The following is a 12102-nucleotide window of genomic DNA, read 5'->3' as shown; positions in this document are numbered from 1 at the left end:
GTTGGGGTAATATGGGACTATAAGGTCTTTGAGATAAGATGGGGCTTGATTATTCAAGACCTTGTATGTGAGGAGAAGGATTTTAAATTCTATTCTAGATTTAACAGGGAGCCAATGAACAGAAGCCAATATGGGAGAAATATGCTCTCTCTTTCTAGTTCCTGTCAGTACTCTAGCTGCAGCATTTTGGATCAGCTGAAGGCTTTTCAGGGAGCTTTTAGGACAGCCTGATAATACCGAATTACAGTAGTCCACCCTAGAAGTAATAAATGCATGGATTAGCTTTTCAGCATCAGTCAGAGAAAGGATGTTTCTAATTTTAGAAATATTGCGCAAATGCAAAAAAGCGGTCCTACATATTTGTTTAATATGTGCATTGAAGGACATATCCTGGTCAAAAATGACTCCAAGATTTCTCACAGTGTTACTGGAGGCCAAAGTAATGCCATCCAGAGTATGTATCTGGTTAGACACCATGTTTCTAAGATTTGTGGGGCCAAGTACAAGAATTTCAGTTTTATGTGAATTTAGAAGCAGGAAATTAGAGGTCATCCAGGCCTTAATGTCTTTAAGACATTCCTGCAGTTTAACTAATTGATGTGCGTCATCTAGCTTCATTGATAGGTAAAGCTGAGTATCATCTGCATAACAATGAAAATTGATGCAGTGCTTTCTAATAATACTGCCTAAGGGAAGCATGTATAATGTAAATAGAATTGGTCCTAGCACAGAACCCTGTGCAACTCCATAACTGACCTTGGTGTGTGAAGAACACTCCCTATTTACATGAACAAATTGGAGTCTATTAGATAAATATGATTCAAACCACTGCAGTGCAGTACCTTTAATACCTATAGTATGCTCTAACCTCTGTAATAAAATATTATGGTCAACAGTATCAGGTGCTACACTCAGGTCTAGCAGGGCAAGCAGAGAGATGAGTCCACTGTCAGAAGCCATAAGAAGATCATTTGTAACCTTGGCTAATGCTATTTCTGTACTGTGATGAATTCTGAAACCTGACTGAAACTCTTCAAATAAACCGTTCCTCTGCAGATGATCAGTTAGCTGTTTTACAACTACTCTTTCAAGAATCTTTGAGAGAAAAGGAAGGTTGGAGATTGGCCTATAATTAGCTAAGACAGCTACTTTTTAAGTAGAGGTTTAATAACAGCCACCTTGAAGGCCAGTGGTATATAGCCAACTAATAAAGACAGATTGATCATTTTTAAGATAGAAGCATCAATAATTGGAAAGACTTATTTGAACAGTCTAGTAGGAATGGGATCTAATAAACATGTTGCTGGTTTGGAGGAAGTAACTATTGAAGTTAACTCTGAAAGATCAACTGGAGCAAAAGAGTCTAAACAAATACCAGCAGTGCTGAAAGCAGCCAAACATGAAGATAAATCTTTGAGATGGTTATGAATAATTTTTTTCTCTAATGTCTAAAATTTTATTTGTAAAGAAACCCATGAAGTCACTACTAGTTAAAGTGAAAGGAATACTCGGCTCTACAGAGTTCTGACTCTTTGTCAGCCTGGCTACAGTGCTGAAAAGAAACCTGGGGTTGTTCTTATTTTCTTCAATTAATGATGAATAGTAAGATGTCCTAGCTTTATGGAGGGCTTTTTTATAGAGCAACAAACTCTTTTTCCAGGCTAAATGAGCATCTTCTAATTTAGTGAGATGCCATTCCCTCTCCAGCTTTTGGGTTATCTGCTTTAAGCTGTGTGTTTGCAAATTATACCACGGAGTCAGGCACTTCTGATTTGAGGCTTTCCTTTTCAGAGGAGCCACAGTATCCAAAGTCGTACACAGTGAGGATGTAAAACTATTGACGAGATAATCGACCTCACTGGGAGCAGAGTTTAGGTAGCTGCTCTGCACTGTGTTGGCACATGGCACTGAAGAGTATAATAATGAAGGAATTAGATCCTTAAACTTAGTTACAGCACTTTCAGAAAGACTTCTACTGTAATAAAACTTATTCCCCACTGCTGTGTAATCCATTAAAGTAAATGTAAATGTTACTAAGAAATGATCAGACAGGAGGGGGCTTTCAGGGAATACTGTTAAGTCTTCAGTTTCTATGCCATATATCAGGACAACATCCAGAGTATGATTAAAGTGGTGGGTGGGCTCCTTTACATTTTGAGAGAAGCCAATTGAATCTAACAATAGATTAAATGCAGTGTTGAGGCTGTCATTTTCAGCATCTACATGGATGTTAAAAATCACCCACTATAATGATTTTATCTGAACTGAGCACTAAATCAGATAAAAAGTCTGAGAAATCAGGCAGAAACTCTGAGTAAGGACCAGGTGGACAATAGATAATAACAAATAAAACATGTTTTTGATTTTCCCAATTAGGATGGACAAGACTAAGAGTCAGGCTTTCAAAAGAATGAAAACTTTGTCTGGGTCTTTGATTAATTAGTAAGCTGGAATTGAAGATTGCAGCTAATCCTCCTCCTCGACCTGTGCTTCGAGCATTCTGACAGTTACTGTGACTCGGGGGTGTTGATTCATTTAAACTAACATATTCATCCTGCTGTAACCAGGTTTCTGTAAGGCAGAATAAATCAATACGTTGATCAATTATTAAATCATTTACTAAAAGGGACTTGGAAGAGAGAGACCTAATGTTTAATAATCCACATTTAATTGTTTTATTCTTTGGTGCAGTTGATGAAGCTGTATTATTTATTGTTTTTGAATTTTTATGCTTAAATTTTTTTTTGCTGATTTTAGCTTTGTTTTTTGGTGGTCTGGGAGCAGGCACCGACTCTATGGGGATGGGGTTTTGGGGGGATGGCAGGAGGAGAGAAGCTGCAGAGAGGAGTGTAAGACTGCAACTCTGCTTCCTGGTCTCAACCCTGGGTAGTCAGGTTTTAGGGTTAATAAATTTGGCCAGATTTCTAGAAATGAGAGCTGCTCCATCCAAAGTGGGATGGATGCCATCTCTCCTAATAAGACCAGGTTTTCCCCAGAAATTTTGCCAATTATCTATGAAGCCCAGGTCATTTTTTGGACACCACTCAGACAGCCAGCGATTCAAGGAGAACATGCGGCTAAACATGTCGCTCCTGGTCTGATTGGGGAGGGGCCCAGAGAAAACTACAGAGTCCGACATTGTTTTTGCAAAGTTACACACCGACTCAATATTAATTTTAGTGACCTCCGATTGGCGTAACCGGGTGTCATTACTGCGTGAATAACAATCTTACCAAATCTACGATTAGCCTTAGCCAGCAGTTTCAAATTTCCATGAATGTCGCCTGCTCTGGCCCCTGGAAGACATTTGACTATGGTCGCTGGTGTCTCTAGCTTCACGTTTCTCAAAACAGAGTCGCCAATAACCAGAGTTTGTTCCTCGGCGGGTGTGTCGCAGAGTGGAGAAAAACGGTTAGAGATGTGAACAGGTTGGTGGTGTACCCCGGGCTTCTGCTTAGGACTACGCTTCCTCTTCACAGTCACCCAGCCGGCCTGTTTTCCCTGCTGCTCGGGATCTGCTAACAGCGGCTAAGCTACCATGGTCCGCACCCACTACAGGGGCCTGGCTAGATATAGGATTTTCCAGGGTGCGGAGCAGAGTCTCCAGTTCAGAAAGCCTGGCCTCCAGAGCTACAAACAGACTACATTTATTACAAGTACCGTTAATGCTAAAGGAGGCCGAGGAGTAACTAAACATGTGACACCCAAAGCAGGAAAGTGCAGGAGGGACAGGAGAAGAAGCCATGCTGCTAGTGAGTCGGCTAAGAGCTAAGCTACTAGCTGCGCTAAGCTAGCGAATTTCTAAAAACAAATAAAGTCAATAATGTGAATACAGGTGATTTATAAATAAATAAATCAATAAAATAATACACACAAGTAAAACCAATAATAAAAAGCATAATTTATCCTAGAAAAAAATTAATTACAAATTTCAATAGACAGCCGCTCCTATTAATCAAAGGCCAAACGAAATAAGTGGGTCTTAAGAGCAGACTTAAACGTGGCCAATGAAGAGGCCTGTTTAATCTCTATTGGCAAAGCGTTCCAGAGTTTTGGAGCTGCCACAGCAAAGGCTCTGTCTTCTCTGAGCCTCCGCTGTGTCCTCGGCACATCCAGGAAAAGCTGATCAGCTGATCTGAGTGACCGGGAAGGAGTATGTACGTGCAGCAACTCAGAAAGATAAGGTGGGGCAAGGCCATGAAGTGACTTAAAAACAAATAAAAGGATTTTAAAATGAACTCTAAAATACATGGGCAGCCAGTGCAGTGAGAATAGAACAGGGGTAATATCCTCTCTCTTTCGCAATCCCGTCAACAGGCGCGCAGCAGCATTTTGAACCAGTTGCAGACGGGCTAGAGCAGACTGGCTAACACCAACATATAAAGCAGGGGTATTCAAATAAAATTTAAAGAGGTCCAGTCAGACAATCTTTCATGAGGCCAAGGTCCGGAAGTCCAACTATTTAATCTGATTATATATATATATAGGTTTTGTTAGTTTTCAGAGCATTAGTTTTTATTAGGGGTGGGACTCGATTAAAAAAATTTATCGAATTAATTACAAGCTTTGTAATTAATTAATCAAAATTAATCGCATTTTAATCGCATTTCAATATTTGACATGAGAAATATTAATTTAAGTTTAGTTGATGAATGAATCAATATACATAAGCTTAAACTTCAAAATTTTGTTTATTTTCCCACCAGTCTACTACACAGACCAATGAAGGGTGGAAGTGCTCCTGTGATAAGCAAACTCCTGAAATTAAAGTTAAGCATCATAACTGGATAGTTTTATTCAACATTAATCAGAATCAGAATCAGAATCAGAATCAGAAGGTTTTTATTGCCATATGGGTGAACAGGTTCACAGCATTAGGAAATTGCTGCGGTACTTCGTGCTTACGGAAAAAAACAAATAAGTATAAAAACTATAAGACAATATACAAGTATACAACAATGTCTCACTTGTTATAGTTGGAAATTAATCTTTCGCTCAGCTGTATTCCTTGATGTTGAAATGTGTTATGCTTGTTTTAACAGCTTATTTTGAATTAAAGACTTAAAATTAAACCACAAAAAGGAGCAAAAGTTCGTTCTCCGTTTAACCAGCTGTTTTTACACAGCTGTGCTCTGCACTCAGGGTTGCTAGGTGACATGAGCTACGCAGAGGTGACGGCAGCTGATATGAAGGCTAGCCGCTCACTTCCAGCCTTTGTGGTGTTCGTGGGCTGCGAAAGACGTGGGCCGGGTCCTTCGCAGGATGCGGACCCTAATTTGGACATTGTGCGTCGATATAATCTGTATGCCGGGAACTCACGCACTGAGAAACGTTCCACGGTGCAAAGTGCGATTAAAATGCGTTAAAATTTTTAACGCGTTAATTTCCCCATAATTAATTAATCGAAATTAACGCGTTAAAGTCCCACCCCTAGTTTTTATATTTGGTTTCATGCTTAGTTTTAGTTTATTTTTCGTCGGTTTTAGTTTTTCATATTTTGTCAGTGCAAGAGTGACTATTGTGTAATAACTCGACAAAAGATACCGTTTAAAAAATTGCATTCAACAACCAACTGTTCACAAAATAGCAGTATTACATGTTTAATGTGTTTAATATTAAGGAAACACATGAACATCAACAAGGAGAAACATAAAGAAAAACATGAACTCCAAAACTGAATAAACTCTTCAACAAACTTCAGCGTCAGTGCAGTACACATGGTGTTAAACATCAGAACACAGCGAATGTTGGACTAAAACAAACTGAACTCTTTGAAGGAGTCAAAGGTCAAATCCAGCTGCATCCTGATGCTCTCACCACATGAAGCTGCTTCTGTTTTGGAGCTGCTCGGAGAGCTAGCTTTGCGGCCTCTGTACACAACCTACTTAAGTGGCCAACCATTTACGCTTGTGTACGTGGATAGTGTGTGTTAATTACCTTGCGTCGTGTGCCGGTGTTTTATGTGCGGTTCCGGCTGGGACTTTTTTGGTCCTCGCTCTTTGTGCTCAGTTTTTTGGCTGCAAACATATTTGTCCCTGTTTTCCACTTTCTTCATTTCGTCACATCCATTCCGATAGTTCCAGCAGTCTCCCTCCAGGAATTTGCTGACATTTGTGAGTCCTTATACTGATGCTTTGATTATTAGTCCTGATTGTTATTCTCTCACTGATAAATTCAAACACTGCAGCAAAAAGTAGCCAGAAACGCACAAGGACTGAACAGGTTAATCACATCCTTGTGGGCTGTGTGGACCCGACATGTAGTTCGATTTCTCCGGAGGAGCACATCAGGTTACAGTGAAGGATCAGTGCGGTTTCTCGGCAGACCGCTCCCATTACTTTGCGGACTGATGCGGTGAGCACACACACGCACGCACACAGTTGCCTGATGGCGCTCCCAGCTTAAACTGTTAGAGCGGAAAAAAATATTTCATATCAATCCACAAGGGTTTTAAATAAAATTATGAAAACAAAGGTCATTTTATCTATAATTTCTGTTAGTTTTAGTTAGTTTTGTAAACTCACAATACTGTTTTTTGCTTTTAATTATAGATTTTATTTATTTCAGTTAATGAAAATTTTTTTTCAATTTCAGTTTTCATTATTTAGTTCGTTTTCATTAACTATAATATCCCTGTTTGTTACAAAGTTTACCAGCCGGCAGGAACCAGCTTGGTGGTATCACGTGGTATAGCCAAACTAGCGTGCAATTGGTCAGTGGGTTTCCTTGGATGCTTCGCTACTACCGTAAGGACTGTAAAAGCTGCACTGGTAAACCAGAAAGCACTCAACAAGATTTTAATTAAGTGGTCATTTCTGTTTTGGTATTAGGTTCGGGTCCGCTTGAGACATCATTTAGGTCTGGATCCGGACCGAGGTCCGCCTATTGGTGATGGCTGATATAAAGCATTGCAGTAATCCAGTCTAGTGGTAATAAAAGCATGGATCACAACTTCAAAATGCTTCATCGATAGTATATTTTTTATTTTCGCCAGCTGCCTCAAATGAAAGAAGCTAGATCTCACCACTGCACTGATCTGATCCTCCAATTTAAAATTCTCATCCATAATAAAACTCAAATTTGTGACAGATGGCTTTACATATTGTGATAATGACCCCATGTCCACAGGGGAAGATCCACCCGGGACGCTAGGGCCAAAGACAATCACCTCTGTCTTTTTCTCATTAAAATTAAAGAAATTTAGAGCCATCTATGCTTTAATATCATCAAGACACTCAATCGGGGTCTGTAAAGAGTTGGCTTCCTTGAGTTTCAAAGGCATGTAAATGTGAGTATCATCAGCATAACAATGGAAAGCAATTTTATGCTTTCTGAGAATGCTTCCGAGGGGGAGCAGATCCAATGAAAATAACAGAGGTCCTAAAATTGAACCCTGTGGTACTCCACATGTTAACAGAACAGGGGATGATTCAAACTCATTTAGATTTACGCAGAAAGACCTTTGGGTCAAGACTTAAGCCATTTCAAAACAGTGCCATGAAAACCAGCACAATGCTCTAAACGAGAAATTAAAATATCATGGTCCACTGTGTCAAAAGCAGCCGTTAAATCTAAAAGCATTAAAATCACATGATCTCCTGTATCTGTAGTCAAAAGAATGTCATTAAACACCCTCAACAATACAGATTCTGTGCTGTGGAGAGGTTTAAAACCAGACTGAAAGATCTCGAGAATATTATTTTCATCTAAAAAGGCTTTCAACTAGTTATAGACAGCTTTCTCAAGTATTTTAGATAAAAAAAAGGGACTTTAGAAATAGGCCTAAAAACAGGTAACACAGTAGGGTCCAATCCAGGTTTTTTGATCAGTGGTTGAATTGAGGCATGTTTAAAAGATTTAGGAACAACGCCTAAGGATAAACTACTGTTGATAAGAGCCAGGACTAGTGGGCCTAAGGCAGCAATAGCCTCTTTAAAAAGTCGGGGTGGAATGGTATCTTTAGGAGATCCTGAGGGCTTCAGATGACAGTCTCATACAGCAAAGACAAAGTAATCGGCTCAAACTGGTACAAGGCAGTCGAGCAAGGAACAGAGACTGAAGGATCAAAGGTTGGAGGTGATATGAGGGCCCTAACATTGTTTACTTTATCCACAAAGAACCTACAGAATTCCTCACATACCTCATGTGAAGGCTCAATACCAGTATTCTGGGGGGCATTTAAAACTTTATCAATAGTATTAAATAAAATACGAGGCTTGTGGCAATTTGACAAAATTATCCCTGATAGGTGCTCTCATTGGCATGTTTCACAACTACCTGGTAGTGATGCCAACAGTCCCTTAACATTTGAAAAGACACCTGTAATCTGTCTTTTTTCCATTTACGTTCAGCTTTCCGACATTCACGTCTGGCAGCACGAGTTGTCATTTAACCAAGGCTCTAGCTTAATCTTAGGTTTCCTGAACTTCAATGGGGCCACTTCATCTAAACCAGTCTGGCAAATAGAGAGAAACCAGTAATTAAGCATCTCTGTATCTAAACATACAGAATCCGGAATTCCGCAGTTCTCTTCGATAATGGCGTAAAAACGGGCAGCAGTGAGGTGGTTTACAACACGACGACTACTTGCAGAAACACAAGATTTCATACGGCCACAAGGCATAGCAATGTCAAAAAGCACAGACTTATGATCTGAAAAAACAGCATCATTTAACGACAAGTTAGAAATAGACAGACCATAGGATAAAACAAGATCCAGAGTATGCCCACGTTCTTGAGTAGGCCCAGATATCCATCGCATAAAATTAAAAGAAGTCATCAAATTTAAAAAGTCCTTAACCAACGGATTATCAAGACAACAAACATGTATGTTAAAATCACCAATAATAAGGACTTGGTCATATTTGGGCAAAATTTCTGCCAACAGTCCAGAAAATTCATTTAAAAAGTCCTTATTATATCCAGGCGGCCTGTAGATAATAACACACATCACAGGGTGAGAACGACCCAATTCAAATAAACTTACTTCAAAGCTGGAGAAAGGTGACGATGGGAGCAGCATTTTCATTTATACATATTCCGATAAAACGTCGCTATTCCACCTCCACGGCCTGACATCCGGGGACAATTTATATAGTCACACTCAGGCGGTAAAAGTTCAGATAAGACACTGAAATCCCCAACATTCACCCAAGTCTCTGTCACACAGAGAAAGTCCAATCCATTTGAGGTGAAGAAATCCTTAAGAATAAAAGTTTTATTTGAAAGGGATCTAGTGTTCACCAGGCCAGTCCTCACGGATACCGGCGGAGCCGGGACATTAACACTGCAGACATCCTGGCGAAAGGGCCGCAGATTTCCCAGATCCACTCCCCACCGCTTGGGACGGCAGTAAGGCGGTAAGGGTGTGGCAGCAGGGCCGGTCCTTCAAAGTCAACAACAGGCGTCAACCAGGTGTACGCAGGGTCCCGAGAGCGCCAAAAGAAAAGCAGTTATGAGGCACTCTATACACAGGGTACCACGAATATCTGTCAGTTGTCCCAGTATATTGTGCTAAGTAGGCCTTCATCCTCACCAACCTCCCACCACATCTCCCACGGTAATGGGAAAGTTTCCTCCGGAGAGGTGGACCCAAAGCGCACCTAAGAAACTCCGGAACTTCTGACAAAACCAGTGGCACAGTTTCTTGGTTGCCATAAGAAAACTTTGTTTCGGCCAAAATACGAAGATCCAAGAGGGTTTGGCGATCATACACCAACAGAGCGCTGACACTGAATTTTTGTAGAAAACACGTCAAAAAAGCACCAGTGCAAGCACACAAGGCAGTGACAGACGGCAGGCCAGGCATCTCGGCGCCATCTTGTTACCTTGTTCAAGCCTTACCTTGACTGCACCATATATATATATATATATATATATATATATATATATATATATATATATATATATATATATATATATATATATATATTTATATATATATATATATATATATATATATATATATATATATGTATATATATATATATATATGTATATGTATATATATATATATATTTTTTTTTTTTATGGAACAGAAAATTTCTTTTTTTTAAATTGTATTTTTCTGGCACCCCAGCTGCCAGAATAGCTCCATGATTTGACAAGTGTGGTTCTACAAGCTTTGCAATCACTGGGTGTATTTAGGCTTTTCACAGGATTGTATACAGTCATGTGAAAACGCCCGTTTTTATGATTAACTAAGATGCTGTTAGTTTGGCATTAGATTAGGTGGAATTACAATTTGATTTATAATGAATTATTAAAATATCATGTTAGAGACAGTAGTAATCCTGCAGGATCCTGTAGGGTCTGAACAAGAGTTGAAGTAAATGCATAATAATATATTTTTATATTGAGACTTTCATATACTGTAGCTGCCTCCATCATCAATGTACACACATAAGCTTTGAATTTTTACTCTACCCCTATATTGTGTACTTCCAGAGAACTGCAGTATGCAGAAGAAGGAAAAAATCAGCAATGATGAACGTCAAGTTAAGATTTGTGAGAGTACAGAGACCAGCAAAGTAGACTTTGGTAAGAAACTATAAATGCATTGCATTGACATTAATCTGACAGGATATAGTAAAGAAAAATGCTAAAATCTATACTTTGTCTGTCCACAGCATACAAAGTTCTGGTGGAAGACTTTATAGAAGAATTATCCACAGATACTCATAAAGTCCAAGTAGTGGATGTCGTCAAAGAAGGCGAGTACATACTTCCTTTAAACTTCAGCTCCATTTGTTTCTGTGGCATATACTTTAACTGGTATTTTATTTTACATTTATTTATTGCTCTTTCTATGATAGTAACAAAAAAATATTTGCCCTTTTAAGGACAAATCAGCCATTTTTGAAAACTATTCTTTGTTTTAGCGGCTGGCACCATTTGCTAACAGCAAGCCAGTGTAGCTTGTGTTGCTGATACCCATCTTCTCACTTAATCGTTTGCATTCAGTTTGGCATATTACCAAAATTTTCACATTGTTACTATCATGATTCAACCAGGAATATATGAGAACACTGCAGTGCTGAGTTTAACTGCAAGCTGAGCAACAAATTTCAGCATTCATAAATCATCACTCTCAACTTCCATATCTTAATTACAGGGAATGTTGATGTCGGTCCAGGGAATGGACGTCGCACATTTCTCAGTTATCAACACTGCAGAGAAGCTTTAAATCTGTCAAAGGGCAAAACCTACCTTATCATGGGCTCAGATAAAGATATTCACCGAGATGACAAAGGGAATACGTAAGTGTATTGATTGCAGAATTGTGCATATGTATGGCATGTTTAAATATGTTTTCTTAGAGTTCTATTAATTAATTAATCATACATTCAGTAAATAAATTTACTGTTCTGGTTTGCATCTATATGTGTCACATTTGTTCATTCCAAATGTTGCAGATAGTTGGTCACAAAACCACTAATCATTACTCTTCACAGGTTCGAGTATGTACTTGGTGAGAAAACCTGGGTTGAGTACTGGCCTACAAACGATGAATGTCAGACTGATAAATACCGGGATACCTGCTTGGGCTTGGAGGAGATGGTCAATCAGTACTCAGTCTTTAACTGCATTGGGTAGTAACACTAAAGAAAATATAACATTTTCAAATTGTGTTGTTTTGCATTACATTTCTCTATAAAACAGTAACTGATATGACATAAGAGTTCATCATTACACTGTGATGATTAAAATGTAATGGTACTGACTGTGTGAGTCTTTTATTGACATAGTTAGTGGTGGTTACTGTATTAATAAATTTTATTTGGGATTAGAAGAACTTTATTAAAGCATGACAAGCACAAGAAGAAAGAATGAAACAAATTTGACTCCAATCTGTATAATTACAGCAGTAAGAACACATTTTTGGCATTTATTTTAAATGAATGTGAAATCACAGGAAAAAATAAAATGTGTGTTTACCTGAAATGCTGTGGGATTTAAAATACTGTGGTGGCTAAATTTGCTAAGCAATGAATTCATGTCATTTGCATGAGAATGATGACATACCCTTTTGTCTATAAATGTTTGCCTGCTGGCTGCCAATTATTTTGTAGTTTGTCCAGATTATTTTGTTCATTTATTATA

General features: G+C 38.8%; 1 protein-coding gene across 1 annotated transcript in view; it reads left to right on the top strand.

Moving 5' to 3' along the window:
* Window positions 1-11723, top strand: part of LOC115782468 (complement C3-like) — a 38916-nt gene extending 27193 nt beyond the window's left edge. The window contains exons 40-43 of the mRNA XM_030733051.1: window positions 10447-10539; window positions 10629-10712; window positions 11114-11258; window positions 11454-11723. Coding sequence (XP_030588911.1) covers window positions 10447-10539; window positions 10629-10712; window positions 11114-11258; window positions 11454-11595 — 464 coding nt within the window. The 3' untranslated portion in view covers window positions 11596-11723. The remainder of the gene's footprint in view (window positions 1-10446; window positions 10540-10628; window positions 10713-11113; window positions 11259-11453) is intronic.
* Window positions 11724-12102: the final 379 nt, after the last annotated feature.

The sequence above is a fragment of the Archocentrus centrarchus genome, chromosome 1, assembly GCF_007364275.1.
Source record: "Archocentrus centrarchus isolate MPI-CPG fArcCen1 chromosome 1, fArcCen1, whole genome shotgun sequence".
Taxonomy (NCBI): domain Eukaryota; kingdom Metazoa; phylum Chordata; class Actinopteri; order Cichliformes; family Cichlidae; genus Archocentrus; species Archocentrus centrarchus.
The sequence above is the reverse complement of the archived record's forward strand: the minus strand, read 5'-3'. Positions and strand labels throughout refer to the sequence as shown.